Source organism: Hippocampus comes, unplaced genomic scaffold (assembly GCF_001891065.2).
Source record: "Hippocampus comes isolate QL1 unplaced genomic scaffold, H_comes_QL1_v1.1 scaffold315, whole genome shotgun sequence".
Classification (NCBI taxonomy): Eukaryota; Metazoa; Chordata; class Actinopteri; order Syngnathiformes; family Syngnathidae; genus Hippocampus; species Hippocampus comes.
Window position 1 is genome coordinate 980400 of NW_017805539.1, and position 18782 is coordinate 999181.

Consider the following 18782-nt stretch of genomic DNA (forward strand, 5'->3'; position numbering starts at 1 on the left):
AGCCGGCCGATGATGTCCTGGTTGTTGCCCAGGCGGGGCAGGTCCTGGCCGTGCGGGATGTCAGTGATCTCGCGACACACGGGGCACGACAGCGTCTTGATTTCGGGGGCGCTCACGTTGATGCGTGCCAGGCACTCCAGGCAGAAGGTGTGCCCACAGGTTAGCAGCTTGGGCGTCTTGAAGGTGTTGTCGTAGGAACAGAAGCAGATGGCGCACTCGGGCTCCTCGCCGTCGCTCTCCTCGGGCGGCCGGTGGCGGTGGCCGGCGTCGCCGCTCCTGCCGTGCTGGCGCCGACGCCGGTGGTGGGTGGGCTCGCCCAAGCGCTGCTCTCTCCGCCGCCCTCGCTCAGAGTCGGAGCTCCTGGACCTCCTGGAATTTTGCGGGCGACGGTTGTCCATGCGGGGCTTGACGTTGCCAGGCGGCCGGGCATCGTGGCTGTGACTCCGACGAGACCGCCGCCTCTCCCGCTCGTCGCTCATGTCGGCCGTCTGTGTTTGCCGGTCAAGGGTTTCTGTTGACAACAACACAAACTTAAAACAGCTGGCAAAGGAAAATATTTCGGGTGTCATATTTTTGGATGGTTTGATAATATAGTGGTCTCACATTCTTTAATTAATTTTCCAATATTTTTGTCTCGTAATTTTGTGTTCCTTTCAAATTTCTGATAAGTTGGGCCTAATGTTCTCCGTGAATTTTCGTATGTTTTTGGTTTAATATTTGATTTTATTTGCAATAATTTTGTCAGACATGTTGAATTTTTTTTCAGTCAAAAATGTTGAGCCTAATACTTTTAGATCATTCTCTCAATGTTTTTTATTTTTGTTTTTGAATATTTTTCCAAAATATTTGCATTCAAATTTAGAATATTAAGATAAGATAAGCCTTTATTTGTCCCGCAATGGGGAAATTTACAGTCAGAGTTCAGAAAGGAAACCACAAGGTAGGGAGAGGGAAAAAAAAAACCACGCTCGAACTATCCTCTTCTGAGGATAATTTAAGTCCAGGATAAAAAAATATTATATTGATATTGATTCCAATTCTTTGTCTATTATCTTGGGCCTAATATTGTGCTATGATTTTCTTATATTTTGGTCTAATAGTTTTCCTCTTGTGGCCAAGAAATTGTTTTGATTTTCCAATAAACGTGTCTAATATTTTTAAATGATTTAAAAAATATCTGTGGTTAATATTCTAGGCACAATATTCATTTATTACCATCGAATATTTGTTGAATGTTTTTGGCCCAATATTTGTTTTCATTACTTTCTAGTAATTGTGTCTAATATTACTTTCAATTTTAATATTTTGGCCTTGTATTGTATTTTTTTCTAATATTTAGTCTAATATTTAGTTTTGAAAATAATATTTTTTCTGTAGACTTCTAACACTTATTTTGCATCTAATATTTTTGGTTTGGGGATTTTATTTTCTAATATTTTTGTATTACATACACAAACATCAGCCAATATTCTTCTTAATGTTGGAATAATTATTGATAGTTTTGTTATTTTTCATAAAATCTTTTTTCAATGTAATTGTAAAAAATATTTTAATTTGTCAAATATTTTTGCTCTACTCCTGTTGCTCTAATATTTTCTAATATTTTGGACATCTTTTTTCCTAGTATTTTGTGTAATTGTTGTCAAATATTTGTTTATTTTCCATCTAATATTGTAGCCTAAGCTGTGTCTCCGCTTTGCCATTTACCAGTCAAGCGTGTCCGCAGACAACACCACAAACCGTTGACTGCCAACAACTGGCAAAGCAGGAAACAAGCAGGAGGCATCCGGCCCAGTGACACCCAACATTGTTTCAGCGTTTACGTTGACTCTTTGGTTAGCTCGTAGGATCTATTTGTTTTTCAAAATATACTACACAGACGTCATTGTGCATGCCAGCGGTGGAAGTGCTTTAAATTACAGCCCAAACCTGAATTTGCTCCACTAAAATCAACTGCATCCACTGTGACCTGAACATTTTCAAATTTAACATGAGTTCAACCAAAATATTCTGTACCAGTATGACTTTTTATTTGTAGTGTACCAGTGATGGGAAAGAAGAATTGAGCCACTGAGAACTATATCGTGTGCTAACATCATTGTTAGCACACTATCGTTCTCCATATCCTTCAGGGGTCTCAACCAAGGTCTACTTCCAATTTTGAGGGGGCAGGACTTTTCCCGTTTCTTCAATGCAACATTGGGCCAAACATCTCAGAAAGTGAGGTTCGGAGATTGATGGAAGACTCAGAAAGTGAGTAGTGCCTTGAGATACAAGTAATGTATCACATTTACTGTATATGGTTACTGGATGACCCGCTCTTATGTACATCTGAGCCGCAAACCCCCCCCCCCCCCCGTGGCCCGAATTGCAATTTTTCCATCTATTAAACGGTTTATAACAAATTGTGATAAAACCAGAGAAGCTTCGTATTGTTTCAAATTGTCATTATTGCTACGATGGTATGTAGTGAAAGACACGAACTGCAGCAGCTGTGTTTGTTTTTTTTTCCATCTCGTGTTTTCGGATTTTCCTTCATATAATTTTTTTGGTCTAATTTTATTTTGTTTTCATTAGATTTATGTATTTTTCAACCAATACCATTGAATATATATATTTTTTAAAATATATTTTTGTGTACTTTTTCATAGCCGGCCTGACAGTGCAGAGGTGGAGGGTTCGATTCTAGGCCCCGGCCTTCCAGTGGGGAGTTTGCATGTTCTCCCAGTGCCTGCGTGGGAATTCTCCGGGTACTCCGGTTTCCTTCCACATTCCAAAAACATGCACGGCAGGTTAATGGAACACTCTAAATTGTGCCTCAGTGTGAATGTGAACGGGTGTGTCTATGTGAGCCCTGCAATTGGCTGGCAATCAGTTCAGGGTGTACCCCGAAGACAGCTGGGATAGGCTCCAGCACATCCTTGTGAGGATAAACGTATTAGAAAATGGATGGATGTTTGCCCTATTGCAATATTTTCCAAATTTCATATTTTTGTATTCTTTTCTAATGTTTGTGTATTTTTGTCATACATTATAGTATTTTCTTGTCTCATATTTACATAATCCCATGGATTTTTTTTTATCCTTTTCTAATGTTATCATAATATTGCACTATTTTCTAATTATGGTGAATGTTGCATCATTTGATTTCAATTTTTTTTTTGAATTTTCGTTTTCCTATTTGTGTATTTTTTTTTATTGAATTGTGTATGTTTCCATTTAATCTTTGTGTTTCTTTTATCTAATATTTCCCTAATATGTCTGCGTTTTTCTTTCTTTAATTACTCTTTTATACTTTCGAACATGAGTGCTTTGTCTTTCATTGAATGAGGGTGCCTCATGTTTGGATTTGAGCCATTAGCGAGTTGTTATCAAACAGATCACATGATCATTTTGCTTGGTATAATCTTGATATGAAGTTTTCATATAGGTCATTCAGTTTTATTGGGGAAATGATAACATTCTGGAAGTCAACCAGTTTACTGGTATTTCCAATTAGTGTAATTTGTTTGTGTGCAGGAAGTGTATTCATGAGCCCAGAGCTGTAAAACTCCACTTTGTTGTTTGGAATTGGAAATTTGAACTGAATCAGAAGGTCAGAAGTACATAGAGGAACAAAGACAAAGCATGTGTATATACTCCACACGTATATATAAAGCAGGGGTGGCCACAGTATTCAAACTGTGTACTTAAGTGGAAGTACAAATAATTCTGTCCAAAAAAAGGGACTGGCAAAAGGAGAAGTACTGATTCAACTCCTTCAGCCTTAAAAATAATAATAAAGTACAGGCTGAAATGTACAAAAGTAAAAGTGGATTTTACCATCAATTATACACAATAATGGTTTTGATAACCAATAAAAATATTTCTGCATGCAGAATTCCCCTCTTTTTTCAATTGTGTTGCATTGTGAAGAAGGAAATGTGAAAATAAAATCACTGGGCAAGCTCTCAGAACATAGTTGCTCACCTTGTGAACTGAGTAACAAAAATGCTACATGAACTAGAGTGACAACAGAAAAAACAAACCCTTGCCTTAATTTGATAGTGCATTTTCAGATTAGCATGAGACTACGTCAATGTAAACAAATATATGGCGTAAAAGTAAAAAAAAATAAAGTACAGAAATCAAGAATTTATAATTTACTTTCCATCACTGCAAAAAAGTAATAAAATCAAAACACACCTGTGGAGGAAGTCTCACATCCACAGCAGCTCCATGGGTGCACCTGACATTGTAAAACTGGGCTGCGCTGGCCTTCCTCCTTCCTTCTAAGTCTTGCAGTTATGTCTTGTTTTCTCACTGTGACCCAGAACCGCCTTCTCGGGGAGGGGCACGCCCCCCCGCCCCCACCTCCTGCCCGCCTGGCAGCCGCCTCTGGTCGAACCAGTCGGACCTGCTCCGCCATGTGTGTGTGTGTGTGTGTGTGTGTGCATGAGGCACCTGTCAGTCATGCTCGACCTAACATTTTATATGTACACTACTCACCGTTTCATTTCCAAGAATATCCACTTGTATGACTTTCTGTGACGCTTCCAGTCTCTGCGAACCACTGTGACACTCGAAGCTCAGCGGCCACTTCCCTCTGAGAACGTCCTGTTTGAAACCTGGCAATGGTTACTTGTTGTTATTTTGACTTTCCGCCATAATATTCTTAACTTGAATGAATATTGACAATCTCGTAACTTTCATTTCTTGAAATAAAAAATATGAAAATAATCATAGTCAGTTGTACTACATATTGAGTACCTCCAGCAGGTACTTGACCTCCATCGGCTGTCAGGTATGATGGATGTCAGCTGGCCGCATATTTGCCCAGGCAGCGTCATGTGTGATACAAATCAAGGAGGACGCAGCAACAGTCGGCCGACACTTCATACCCGTCATACCTACTGTCGCCGTTGTGCGATTTACCGATGATCGCCATCACCTTATATGCTGGGAACACTGTGGATAAACATCTAAACCACACAGTTACACAGTTCACATCAATTCAAGGTGGGGGAAATTATACTTCCTAACTCTGGATTTGAATCACATGGCTTGCTTTGCAAAAACAAAATATTTAAATCAGGGGTAACCAACCTTTTTTGAACAAAGATCTACTTTTTAAGCCAAGCAACATCCCATGTTCGACTATTACCGCACGTGCACGCATACACACTCGCAGGCATGCGCACCTGCGCCCAGGCACGTAAATGAGAATTAAAAAAACAAAGTTATGTCGCAAGAGTTCTGATCGCAAGCTGCAACTGCAGGCCGCTAATAACTTGCGGTGATGGAGGTCACGCCACCTGCTTAGGGTGCAGTGTACACTATCACATAATAACACGCGCATCGACACACAAAACCCCCCCCCCCCCACACACACACCCCATGACGACCAGGGTGTCGGGATAAAGGAAGCGGCTATGATTGGTCAAGAGTGGGAAGAAAAAAGCGAGCCCCCACGCAGCCAGCATGGATTGTATTTTCCTTCACGGAGGCAGCACTTCATTACCATCCCATCAAGACACAGCTGAAAACAAATACTTGCACCACAACCCTGTCGAAAACTTAATATTTACGATCAAATATGTGCCACTTATTAAAATGTAAAATGATACTAATAATAATATGGCACTTCATGCTATACATTAGCATTAAGCTAACATAATTTCCTTCGACAAAAAGACATGATTAGCTTGAATATTTTGGTGTTCAAATATACAATGTTTGATGCTCTCGTTTTATGTGTCAGTTTTGCTTCCTGCTTTTTTTGGAGAACCGTGCAAGCGAGTCATATTATCTGAGTCTCCCGCTTTTTGACAGCAAAGGATGAGGTATTTTATGCTTTAAAATGTGTTTTAATAAATGTAAATGTGTTTAAAGTGTGTCAGAATTGTAAAACTATACAGCAGGTGCATGAGGAAAAAGTTATCTACATTGACTCTCAAGAGCGAGGATTTTCCCCTTTAGTGGCTGGGTCTGGAATTTATCAAGAACAATAAACGGGAGTTCACAATACAAGGCCCCAAAAAGATAAGACCACAGATGAGTGGAGCAAAGCCCACATTTTGAGAACTGCTGATCCACAATTTTGTTGAAGACTAAAACGGCAAAAGGGAAGTACTTGAATGTGCAGAGAAAATATAAAAAGCAGTAAAAATTTATTGCTTCTCAGCAATCACATAATTTTAACAATTCAAGTATGTGTGACCGAGCGTCACTAATGAGACAGGTGAGTCATACGTTATCGGCACGCAGGCAATCGGGTTGATGATTAAACCAGTGGGGAGCTTTTCACCCACTTTTTTTTTTTTTTTTTTGTGGAATTGCTCTTCATCACAGGAATTGCGTTCCTGTTGCCCAGGCGTGTCCACTTTTCATCCTAAGCGTGTATTATTCATGTCTGCCAGTGTACTTGTGTCCCGGGCTTTCAGCCCAGCTCCTCCTTGGCTTTGCCCTGCTTGCGAGGCATCTTCTTGCTACTGCTGTCCTCCACTTCCTTGCTCTTGTAGTAGTGAGGAGCCACTTCAAGAAGCCAGCCGCTCTCTATCTCCACCACCTGGAGGCAAAGTCAGCATCAATTATCGCCATAATTGTTGGCCACATTTCCTCCTATTGTGCTGAGTCAGCGTGACAAGCAAATATTTTCTCTACGGAGTCAGTGGAAAAAAAAAATCTGTGCGTCTTTGTTCTAAAAAAACGTAGGCATTTTTTAATGTTTTAACAGGTAGGAGTGACTTGAAATTGATTTGATTCAGAGGTCAGAGTATCATCGTATGAGCAAATTGGTGTGACTCCAGCATGTAGATTTGTTTTGGCAAATATTTTGTATTATTTTCTAATTTTCTTCAAATATTTGTGGATTTTTCAACAAGCATTACTTTCAGAATTTTCCTCGTCTGAAAATGTTTCGGGTTTTTTTGTACTGTCTACATTGCTTTTATTCTAATATTGCAACACTACTATTTTACTGTCTAATTTCAGCAAATATTTTATATGATTTTCTAATATATTTGAAAAAAAATTCTAATTGTTTTGTTGTGTTTAACACTGTTTTCCCTAACAGTGTTGTATTTTGTCTATTCATAAATATTGTAATAGTTTTTGTAATATTGTTAGCATTTTTCTCTATTATTCTGCAATTTTTAAAAAATATTACAATCAATCATTTTTTAACTCATCTTATATTTTGATATTTTGTCACAAATGTATTCATCACTAATCTTTGGATGATTTTTTTTATTATTTTTACGGTACATTTTTCAAACATAATAATTTTCCTTGTTGCTAAATTTGCATATAATGTTGTAATTCTTTTATTCATTTTTTTAAATGTTATTTGTTTTTAGTTTAACATTTTCCCAAAATATGTGAAACATTATAAATTACATTATAAATATTTTTCAACAATAAATTGACTTTACTTCCATGATTGCTTCAGGCATCTTTCGAGGGCAAGTCCTACTTCTAAAGCAACCCATCTAAGTGTCAAATGAGTTGTGCCATCTGCCGGCTGCAACGGTGAGTGGCTGTACCCGCATTGAAGGATGGTACAGACCTGTCTCATGAACTCCTTGGTGGTCATGACCAACTCGTGGTAGATGAGCCATCGAGGCTGCTCTTCAAACAGCGAACTGCTGGGGTGGATGTAGACTGTCTGCTGATGCTTCACCGTTCTGTATCCTCCTTTGCTCAGCCGCGCAGTGTGGTAGAAGTAGCCTGCCGTCACCGCCTGGGGGAAAAAAAAGCCCAATTATTCCCAAGATAAGAGTTTCATATCAACGTGACTCAACATTTAAATATAGAGGTACCTTGACATATGCGTGGCCCAACACATTTTTGAAGACACAAGCCATCGCTTGGTCAATTTTCTCATTTGTGAGTAAAACTTGGTAGTTACAACCGTAGATGGTAGCAGTTAGCCTTACAACAAACGGAGTGTTTTAATAGGTTTATGTGTGTTTTTATCATTTTAAATGTGTTTACACAGTGTGTGTGTGTGTGTGTGTGTTATAAAACTTATTTTGAAAAATGCATTGCTCTCGACAGCATATTGCGCCCACCTTGCGAATGGGCATGGATTCACCCTGCGAGCTGACCATCTCCACCTCTATGCGCTCCATGAGGCCCTCCAATTGGTCACGTACGTCCCGCGCTCGTCTCATGGAGCGGAACTGGATGAAGTTCTCGTAGCACCACTGTGTTGAGTAGCCGCTCTCCACCCACTAAGGCAGACAACCACATTAAAAAAAAAAATGAGCAGCAGAAAATGAATGGATGAATGATTGGAATGAAAAGTGTCCAACATTCACATCTATTAAACATGTCCTATCTACATTTGCAGAAAAAAAAGTGTATGAACCCTCTCGAAGGAGCAGAATTTCTGCTCAAGTGGTTCATGTAATGTGATCTGATCTCCATCCAAGTCACATCAATTGACAAATACGGTCTGCTTAACTCTCAGGCCTGGTTTGATTTTCTGTAAATGGTAAGAGTATATAATAGTTAAAAACAATCAGCAAACATGGACCATAAAACAAAATCTTTTTTTATTCTCACGTACCATTTTTTTTCTTGCACCACTAAATATTACAGTCTTTTTACATTCAGCAGAGGAAGCTTTCACCTCTAAAATAAAAAATAAAATAAAAAAAATGTAGATCATCTCCTTGTTGGCCGAGCGTAGCCAGTTCTTGAAATGAAAACTTGGTCATAAACTTGCTCCATTGATGTGCAGTACAAGGCCGCTTTCCCAAATTAAGAATATTCCCCCCAGCTAACCCTCTCATGGAAGCTTGATGTCATCATCAAAATTGTCCATACCTGTGTGTACACATTCAGCAGCACCAGGTGATCACCGCCGGGCACTACAAAATTCATTCTGGCATTGTCAGCATGCACCGCCTTGTCCTTGGGCCGGTAGAAGATCGAGTTGTTAACTGACAGCATGGCAGCGATTGAAAGTACCTCCTCAGAACACTTGTACCTGGAAGGGCGGACGCAAGGCGGCTATGATATGAGTGAAGAGGACATAAAAAATAAAATTAAAAAATAAAAAAAGTATGGGTGGGTGGAGACTCACTGCTCAGAGGCAAGGATCATCTTGCTCAGCATGGGATCCACGGGCAGCTCGGCCATCCTGCGACCCAGCTAAAGTCCACAAACAGTGTATTCAAACGTTTTAGGATATGTTGTGCTAATATTTTGGATATGCTATTTGGATTGCACTACGTGTCACTTTGAATGATAATGGAGGGCCTTAATTGGAAAACCAAAGGGTTCCATTCCACTGTATGTGTATCTGCTCGTGGAATACCGTGGTGAGCTCTCCTAGGTGGTTGAGTGCTCCGAGGGCATAAAGCTGCTCCAGAGCCATCAGAAGCGTCTCGTGCGGCGGAGGGTCCATGAAGTCAAAGTGGAGGAGGTCATTGATACCTGGACATGGATAGACAGAGCGATAGATAAGAGTAGATCAGCCTAAACTTTAGGCTGATCCGTGCATGTTAACTGGTTACTTAAACTGCAACAGGATCTGGAACAGGTGACGGATAGACTGATTGCGTTGCAATCTAAAAGCTGTCTCGAAAATGTCACCTTTCAGAAGGTAATAAGAAGTTCTCATTCATATAACAATGCGTTTATTATTGTGCTTGTAGTTTGCAGTGGTGCCCTGTACTGCATCACTGTGTGTGTGTGTTGTGGTCTCATCAGCATATACACGACACTGTTCACACCCACCTAAGCTCTTGAGCAGCAACACTACATTTCCCAGGTTGGTCCTCTGAATCTCGGGCACGGTCATCTCTTCCATCTCGTGTTTAAAGGCCCACGCCGTGTAGAGCCGAAAGCATTTGCCGGCGGCCACTCTGCCGGCACGGCCTGCTCTCTGGTTGGCCGACGCCTGGGAATTACGCACGCGCACGCACACACACAGTGTGACATTAGCAAATAGAATAAATAAATACTGTCATAGGATAAATAAAATTTCCTGAATAAACTCAATTGGCATTTATCTGTTCCAGGTCCTATCCACAAATAAGTCACATTTTATTGTATTATAAAATAGAAATGTTAAACAAAAGTAAAGAAAATGTAAAGAAAATTTTACACACACACACACACACACACACACACAGACACACACACACACACACACACACACACACACACACACACACACACACACACACACAGACACCCACACACACACACGTACATTTATGTGTTGATGTGTGTCTGTACAGGGCGTGGCCTCGTGAGTGACCCAGGAGCCTCAAGTCTGGTTTGCTGTTTACCATGTGGTTACTTGAGTGCGAGTGACTCCTTCATGCTCATTGTCAGTGTCTTCATTTTGCATTTCTGTGTTTGACTATGCCATCCAGTAAATGAATGGAAATGATGCACCAGTAAATGTTAGTCCGCTTTTTTATATTTGACTCGACTGGGCAGCGTGTCATACTCAAATTTCGTCTCTCAATAGCAAATGAAATGATTATTTTTATCTTTAAATCGACCGAGCGGTGCAACTCAAGGAAGTTGAGGCATGTGCGGTATGAGCAGTCACCCGAGAGCAGGGCATGACAATGAGCGATTCCATGCCAGTACGGGCGATGTAATTCTTCTGCTTGCAGAAGCCTGGATCGATGACATAGATGATGCCGTCAATTGTCAGCGAAGTTTCCGCAATGTTGGTCGCCACCACCACCTGAAAAACAATGCAGGGAATGAGATTTCAACGCACATTTTTCAGTTTTGACTTGCATGATCCTACCTTCCGTGCGCCAGGCGGCGTGGGGCTGAAGATCTTGGCCTGCATGTCAGAGGGGAGATTGGCATAGATGGGAAGAACGAGCAGCTCGGCGATCTTGGAGCCGAGTCGCCGACATCTGTCCTGGAGTTGCTCGCAACACGTCTCGATATCCTCCTGCATGAAGGGAGAACAGACAGTTTTTCTTTTAATTTACTTATAGGGTGCAAAAACAATTGGTATGAACAGATGTAAAGGCTAAAATCGATCCAACTCTGAATATCAAACCAATTCCAAATATGCGTGTTCTTTGTCTGACAATAATTTTCCCCATTACTCTAGCATCAATATTTTTTTTTGGATTAATCAAAAAAACGTAAGGAGTGTTCCTAGTTTTATTTTGACAAGGCACCCAAGGGTTGTCACAGAACATTGTAAATTGACTTGAATTAAATAATATATCCCTCATTTCATTATTTTGTTTTTGTCTGTTTGTTTTTAAATCCAGTTTTCGCTGTGTACCTGTCCGGTGAGGAAAACCAGAATGTCTCCGGGAGGTTGTGTGACATGGATCTGCAGCACTGACACCACACACGCTTCCATGTAGTCGGCCTCCGGAGCCTAAATGGAAATTCAAATGAAAAAAGGAAACGGATTATTTCTTCCCCTCAAATTTAAAACTGTGTCCAGTCTGAACACGCTATTCACAAAATAACCCAAGGATCAGGAGCGAGAGTTGCAGTGCAGCAGTCACTTGAAGATGGCAGTCATTTCATGTAAATGATCAAAATTCAAAATAGCCTGCTGACAGATATTTTGGAAATATGCAGCTTAGAAAAAAAAATAAAGCAGAGTATTTTTTTTTTTAAACATAGGAGAATTAAAGAAATACATACAGTGTGCCTTTAAGGGGCATGGCTGTAGTGAGTGATGTTCGGAACTGGAGTGAGTCAGGGTGGCTGATTACGTCATTGTGAGAGTCTGCTCCTTGCAAAGCGCTCTCGTTTTGTATTTGTGTGTTTGACTCTTTGTCAAGTTTAATAAATGTCTGAAAGTGCAATGGCTACTGTATCTATCCTGGCCCACACGTGAGGAGATTAGAGTACCTTAATTGTTACATTGTTCTACATTTCAGGCAAGCAACGGCGTATCTGAAGCCTACTTGTTATTCAAATTTTGGCTCTAAACACATAATAATTTAAACAATTGCCAACCTCAGCTCAAAAAACTCAAAGTAGGGCACGCGTAAATTAAGAAACCACTGTAATGTTTCATTTCCCCCTTGATGAGTAAACAGGTTTCCGTAACCCATTTAGACGTATACAATCACTTAAAACGTCCTTTATGATTTTTTTTTTTTTTTTTGCACTAAACAAAGAGCAAACGTGACATTCTTCTCAACTGTGGAATGTGCACTCACTTTAGTGTAGAAGATGTCCACGGGGAATCTCCTGCCAGGGATCCTGAAAATGGGCGCGTCGTCAAAGAAGGTGGAGAAGCGCTCCGTGTCCAGGGTGGCACTGGCCACCAGCACCTTCAGGTCGGGTCGGAACCTGGCGATGTCTTTGATCAGGCCAAACAGGATGTCCGTGTGAAGAGTTCGCTCATGAGCCTCGTCGATAATGATCACACTGAGAGGAGGAAAACAGGAGGGGGAAAAAGGACTGCTTTCAACTGCTTATTCAATTATTTCCAGTGGGACAAAAAAACAAAACAAAACATGATATCGTATTGATGAATTCTGCTGCCACAATAATGCCGATTTTTAAGAATAGTCATGAATATTTTGGCGTATACCACGTTGGCTATAATTAGCGCAACATCTATGCTAATTTCTCTTACATGTAAAATAAAAAAAATGTAAAATATGTAAAATTGTATTTTACCCGGAATAATAATTCATTTTCATTTTTTAATTCTATTATTTGTAACCAATGTAATGATCATTATTCACCAGTTATTTAAGAAAATAAAAATGAAACAGCTTGTTTGACTGATGTTATATTTTATTTGGAATAAACGAATTCACGGATTATTTCATGAGGCAAATCAGGTAAAACAGTCAACACAGATTTTAACAAACCACTTTTAGGGAAAGAAAAGTTGGTATTACAGGACTCTTGATCATGTAAATGCTCAGTGGAAAAGATTAAAGAACAGAACGAGCCAATTATTGCCCAACCTCGCCTTCCTTGGAGGTTCCACGGTATAGAAGAGGAAGTTGAAATTCTGATGAATGACAAATGTTACCTATAGCTGGCGAGGTCGGGCTCGGTGAGAAACTCTCGTAGCAGCATGCCATCTGTCATGTACTTGACCACCGTCCTCTCTGATGTGCAGTCCTCAAAGCGGATACTGTAGCCCACCTAGACCAGGAAAATGTCCCGTCGCCCGCGCAAAAAAAAAAAAAAGTGAGGAAAAACAATAACAAAATTGAAGTATAAGCCCCTAACCTTTATTTACCTCGTTACCAAGCTTGACATTCATTTCCTGCGCCACCCGGGCAGCCACTGACATGGCAGCCACTCTGCGGGGCTGCGTGCATCCAATCTTCATCCCTCCTTTGGTGAAACCCTGAGAGAGGACATACAAGGGTTACGGCGCGCTTAATTTAGTTTATTCAGGTACTAGTCAGAGACTGTGTCAAGAAATCTTAAACTCAAGAGGATAGATGTTCTGTGCCGGATTAGCTTTGTAGCCAATTTGCAGCCCCAGCTGCAGGTAACAAAAAGCAAAAGAGTAGAACAGTTAAGTTAAAAGAGAATAGAATCCGCAAACCTTTTACAAAACACATTTTAAACTCATCCACCGCCAGTGTCCCAGTTAACATAAATCTTTGATGTGTATAGCCGTCAATTGCGGTGATTAATCAAGAAAAATATTTCTGCATTGTATGAAAACAATAAAACAAAAGAGTGTGAGATAATATCAACTGTTTTTTCTAAGTGTACTTATAGTAGTATTTGTGTGTTGGATGATGTGCCTTTAAGGGGTGTGGCCTAGTGAGTGATGTCAGGAGGTTAGTCTGCGTCTGAGTCTCTAGGTGCAAGTTGCAGCCTACAGCAACTACTTGCATTTGTGTGTTTGACTGTTTGTCCTGTTAAAAAAAAATGGCTTAAAGGGCGTCACTATGGCTCTCTTAATTGCTTCTTTTTTTTTTTTTTTTCAATTCAGGTCGAGCGGTGGCCTATATGAAGCTTGCACAAAACAAACATTTTGTCTTGAAACAAAAGCAAAAAAAGGAAGAAAAAAATACAAAATTGACCAGGAAGAAAAAAAAAATACAAAATTGACCAGGCAACGGCTCATCACTGGAAAAAAAAAAACTATAAGTCAGGGTGCCACTGTAAACATGTACTGTGTCTATCTAATGCGACACTCACATCCTCCAGGAGGTACTGCGGGATCTGGGTGGTCTTTCCTGAGCCCGTCTCGCCCTCAATGACTAGGACTTGGTGCTCGTGGATGGCGGCCAGCAGATCTTCTCGGTAGGGGAAGATGGGGAGGCTGCGGCGGACCTCCTGCATGGACTGCTTTTTCAGCTCTGACTGGGACAAGGCCGGAGTCTCTTCCTGGGGGAATTTTTTACAAGTGATTTAAAAAATAATAATAATAAAAAAAGAGAAACAGCTTTCACTCCTTGAACCCTGCAAGATTTTTGCTGAAATAAAAACTGAATTCACTTTTTGAATTAATGACCTAATGCATTTCCAAGAACATCCACTTATATGCCTTTCTGTGACTCCTTCAGTCTCTGTGCATCTCTTTCAACCTGCTAATGACACTAAGCTCATAGGTCACTTCTTTTTTGAATCTTCTCACCTTCTCAGTCAGAGTCCCTTTCATGGTGATGGCGGTGCTGACAAATTCGATCATCTCGTCCTCCTCCAGGATGAGCTGGTACTTCTCCTGTTGGCGCTTCATGCCCTGCTCGCGCTCCTTCTTTGCACCGAAGCTGAGCGAGGCCGTCTTGAGCCGCTCCTCCTCCCAGCGGCCCTGCTCACCGCCGAGTTCCATGGGCACCTCCTCCACCAGCTCCAACTCTTTCTGGGGCACCTCCTAGATGGACGGGACCAAGGCTGATGAGATACATCAAAAGGGTTGCAAAATTCCAAGAACTTTCAAAGTTGCAAACTCCCATGACAGTCCCCTCAATTTCCAGTTAAATCCCATCATTTTCAAAAGTTTCAAATTTGGTAGTTTGAAAATTTTAACTTTCATTGGAAATTAACTGGAAACTTTCCATTAACTTCAAACCTAAATGGCCAAAATGCCATTCAATTTAATGAATGAGTCTGTGAAATTTGTGTTGGGGAATTTTTTTTCCCCACTTTCTGAGGAACCCGAGCACTGGCCCAAAACGGCAACTTCAAAACAAAATGTCTGACACGCTCTTCAATTTTATTCGTGTCCTTGTGACTTTTTCGTGCATCCTGTTGTGATCGACATGTCTGCACAATTTCACGTCAATCAGTGAAAGCTGTTGTGAGAACTGTTTTTTAATTTAATTTATTTTGTATCAATTTGGCGCTGAAGAAAATTCGGCGGTTTAACTGGGAAACTTGAGTGTGGAGCTTACCTTTCTCCTGATCTCCTCCGGCATGTAGTATCTGTTCTTCCTCTCCTCCAGCTCCTTGGCTCCAGCCTTTTTGTAGTCCTTGGCAAGGTCTCGCAGCGTGCGCTTGTACTCCAGCTCCTTCTTCTCACGATCCGTCAGGTCATCGGAGGCGAATAGGTACTCCTCGTCGATGATTTCCGCCTCCAGGTCCTCCAGCTTTTCCTCCTCGCGCTTTTTCAGGTAGTCGCGGCGGGACTGCTTCCTCAGTTCGGGCAACTGACATAGGAGAGGAAACAGGAATGGCTAAGAGATTTTTTGCACAAGTAAACTTTAATAAAGGGGGCATTTGATGACCCCTCACTATACCGCACTAAAAGCGCATTGAGTTGCCTTGTGTATGAAATGTGTGTTGTCAATAAAACTGCCTTGCTGATTGTGATTCATCATTTGCAACTTCCCATAACAGATTTTGAATGAATTGTTTTTGTTGGCGTGTGGTCGAGTCGGGCCGAAAGTTACGTCACGTGGTCGACAAAAATCAACCTTCTGAGGACCCTGGGAACAATGTTTGATTCTCAACTCAAGTTTGACATGAACACTGAGTCTAAAACGAAACGCGAACAACTGAGATGAGCTAATGAGGAAGCTGTGCTTTTCCAATGTCGGTGAGAGGATTCCAGGTCAATTGTTGAAAGTCTGTTGACTCAGTGGATTATCTATCTAGGACAGGAAAGACATTTGTGTTCCTTGCGGGAAGTGTGAAATCAAACAGCCAAGTAAATCTTGTGTTCTCTACCTATTTCTACCCAAAAATTAAAACACCAGTGAACCGTTTGGAACTGCGGAAAAAAATGCACCGTATGATATTTCTCACCCACCATGTTTCTCTGATCATCTTCTGCCAACTTCAGTCTCTTCTGAGCTTCCTCGTAAGCCTGAGAAAAAAAAAGTAGATTGTATTTATTTTTCTGAGCTTTTTTGTGGGTTATCTCATCCTGCCTTTTTCTTGTCACCTTTTTGTCCGTCCTCTCCGCGATGTTTCTCGTCTTATCTTTGTCTCTCAATTTAACACGCTCCGCAAAAGCATCACGCTCCTCGATGTCATGGAGTCGCTCCCGCTCCTCCTTCTCCCACTCCTCTTCTTCCTCATCCTCTTTCTTGATGGTTGAGTTGTCATCCTGGCTTGACTTAGCCCTGATGTAGAAAAAAAAATGCTCAATGTTGCCCGTATTCAATGTTGACAATTGCTCACACCCGAGCGCAAGTAAAATAAATTTGGGAACAAGAATGAAATTCCTATAACGGCCAATGTATTTCTATGTATAGACCGGAGGTTTAAGTTAGCAAACGAAGTCAGCTGAGGACCTTCCAGATTTTCGCTATTCACAAATAACCAGAGTTCAAGGTACTGTATAAAATAACACAGAATAATGACAACTGTTTAAAAATAGAAAATGAAAAAGGGCATTTTTACAACCGAGCAGCCGAGAATGCATCACAAGTTATATAAACGCACTTTGTGGATTGCCGAACAGGCACTTCTTCTTCGCTGGATGACTCGCTCTCCTTCTTCCGCCGGATGTTCTTCCTTTTGCTCCCGACTCTGTCTTTCTCTTTGCTCTTCTTCTTATTTCCGCGCTGCTTCTCCACAACAGTGTCCTCGGCACTGTCGCTATCCTCCACCAAAGTGTACGTGCGATTCTTCCTGTCCATCTCAATGGCCTGGCGCTCCAACACCCGGGAAGCTTTTTCCACGACCTGCTTACGAGGAATCTGGAACACAGCAGTTGTATTAGAGGTGGCATACTATGGAAAACTTTACAGTAAAGTTAAAACAATTGTGATACATAACTATAACAACACATAACTAGAATTATAACTACCACAGCATTAATGCTAGTTTTGTTAACTCGTTTTGCATTGTTAGTTTTGAGAGCAGAAATTCCTAAAGCAAAGTTGTGTATTTCTTTTCAATATTCAACATGTTATTCTTTTTGTTTTATGTTTAGTTTGACTCCAAACTTCAACTGGAGTGGATATAAACAGTTTGAAGTCCCCCCCCCCTTTTTTTTTGGGAAGAGTTGTTCATTATCAGCCAACCTGCAAGTTTACTGCCACCAGCTAGCGCTCGCAACTCAAATTTTTGCTCATAACTCAAGACGCCCAGTTGGCCAACCAATGGCTCATATTTTGAAAAACCTTGAAAAGTCAGATCACTCGTAAGTTGTTTGTTTGATATTGTTGTTGATTTGATATTTCTTTTGATTTTATTAAGATGAATAGATTGGGATTTGGAAATGTTTAACATGTTTTTACATATTCATAAAAATGACAAAAGCCTCAGCTGGAAAATACCGAATGAAATAGTAATCTCACTCAATCGAACCATATTTTTCCACTTGAAAATGTACAGTTCTCTTATCATACTCCATGTATCGAGATGCGTATCAATTTGTTTGATTGAGATGCATAACACTAAAGGGTAATATTTGAAAAATAAAATAATATTCAAGTGTTCTGGGGTCATAGTTTGGGGCACATTTCAGGTTTTTAAGATGAATCTGCACACCTTGTCAAAAAGCTCGTGAGCAAAGGCAGTGACGCTCTGGTCGATGTCGATGGTGCCCGTTTGCTGGAGCCGACTCACAAAGTCCTGGGAGCTGGTCGCCCTGCGGGCAGTGCCGATCATGAACTGAGCAACGTATCGGTCGCTCAGGCCTAAGATGTCATGCAGCCGGTCGTTGACCCACTGCTCAAGGTCCCCCATGGTGTCTGCTCAGCAAAAAACACAGGCAGCTGCATTATCTTCAAAGTGAAGAAATTATTGTGAAGAAAATAAGGGACAGCAGTAAAATTAGTTGTATCTGGACACATTTAACTTTACGGACAATAGAAAGGCAGAATGCAGAGAGTGCAAGAAAAAAAATATAATTCTCATGAAGGTCTCAGTGTCTCTAATGCAAATGTTGCTGCTTATTGGTGGATGGAGCCTGTGCATTGCACCAAAGTCAGCCCATCCTGAGAGAATCTTCTCCAAAACAGGGCAGATATTTGACAGATATCTGGGGACATTGATTAATTTTTTGACAGCCACTAAGCCACACCGCCATAATTTACTCCCTTGGTTCCCTAGTATATATCAGAAGAATATCGACACTTGATCAGAGGCAGAATAAACGAAACAAAATTTCACCTACCGCTTTGAAAACGTCAAGTCAACGTTGTTTATACTCCAAAACTCAGAGGCTAACAGCTACCTTACTGTTAGACGCCAGCTAACTAAGTCCATAAGCGAAAACTGCTACGAACACTGATAGAATGAGTATGTTTGAAAGGTTCTCGAGTGAACGAACATACACTTTACGCAATAAGCAATCATGAAGTGAGAAATTGACCACATAAACAACCAATTCTTAATTAAACTAGCTTCCCTCGCATGTCTCGCGTAGGAAATTCTACATCGCTCAAGAAAAAATGCAGGACAACGAC

The 18782-nt window shown here is 40.8% G+C and overlaps 2 protein-coding genes across 2 annotated transcripts in view; both read right to left on the reverse strand.

Annotated features, from left to right (window-relative positions):
• The window catches only part of rnf183 (ring finger protein 183), a 5656-nt gene extending 491 nt beyond the window's left edge, over positions 1 to 5165 (reverse strand). Inside the window, 2 exon segments of the mRNA XM_019878612.1 lie at positions 1 to 511; positions 4186 to 5165. The exon segment at positions 1 to 511 is cut by the window's left edge and continues 42 nt beyond it. Coding sequence (XP_019734171.1) covers positions 1 to 511; positions 4186 to 4408 — 734 coding nt within the window. The 5' untranslated portion in view covers positions 4409 to 5165.
• Positions 5166 to 6119: 954 nt separating this feature from the next.
• On the reverse strand, positions 6120 to 18781 carry dhx16 (DEAH (Asp-Glu-Ala-His) box polypeptide 16). The gene is made up of 21 exons (XM_019878587.1): positions 18491 to 18781; positions 17863 to 18065; positions 16810 to 17066; positions 16307 to 16487; positions 16172 to 16228; positions 15315 to 15569; positions 14558 to 14794; positions 14119 to 14307; positions 13199 to 13309; positions 12986 to 13101; positions 12156 to 12366; positions 11258 to 11356; positions 10760 to 10912; positions 10553 to 10693; positions 9727 to 9889; positions 9305 to 9423; positions 9071 to 9138; positions 8812 to 8974; positions 8052 to 8213; positions 7547 to 7720; positions 6120 to 6547 (listed from the first exon to the last, which is right to left on the reverse strand). Exons 2-21 carry the CDS (start codon positions 18058 to 18060, stop codon positions 6419 to 6421), a joined length of 3183 nt encoding a protein of 1060 aa, XP_019734146.1. The 5' UTR covers positions 18061 to 18065; positions 18491 to 18781; the 3' UTR covers positions 6120 to 6418.
• Position 18782: the final 1 nt, after the last annotated feature.

Bases quoted from the DNA above. Each gene is read 5' to 3' on its own strand.
- dhx16 (XM_019878587.1), bottom strand. From the start codon at position 18,060: ATGGGGGACCTTGAGCAGTGGGTCAACGACCGGCTGCATGACATCTTA. The intron at 10,694-10,759 runs GTAGGATCATGC...ATTGTTTTTCAG, and splicing joins CGCCGCCTGGCGCACGGAAG to GTGGTGGTGGCGACCAACAT. The intron at 9,424-9,726 runs GTGGGTGTGAAC...ATCCATGTCCAG, and splicing joins GTTGCTGCTCAAGAGCTTAG to GTATCAATGACCTCCTCCAC.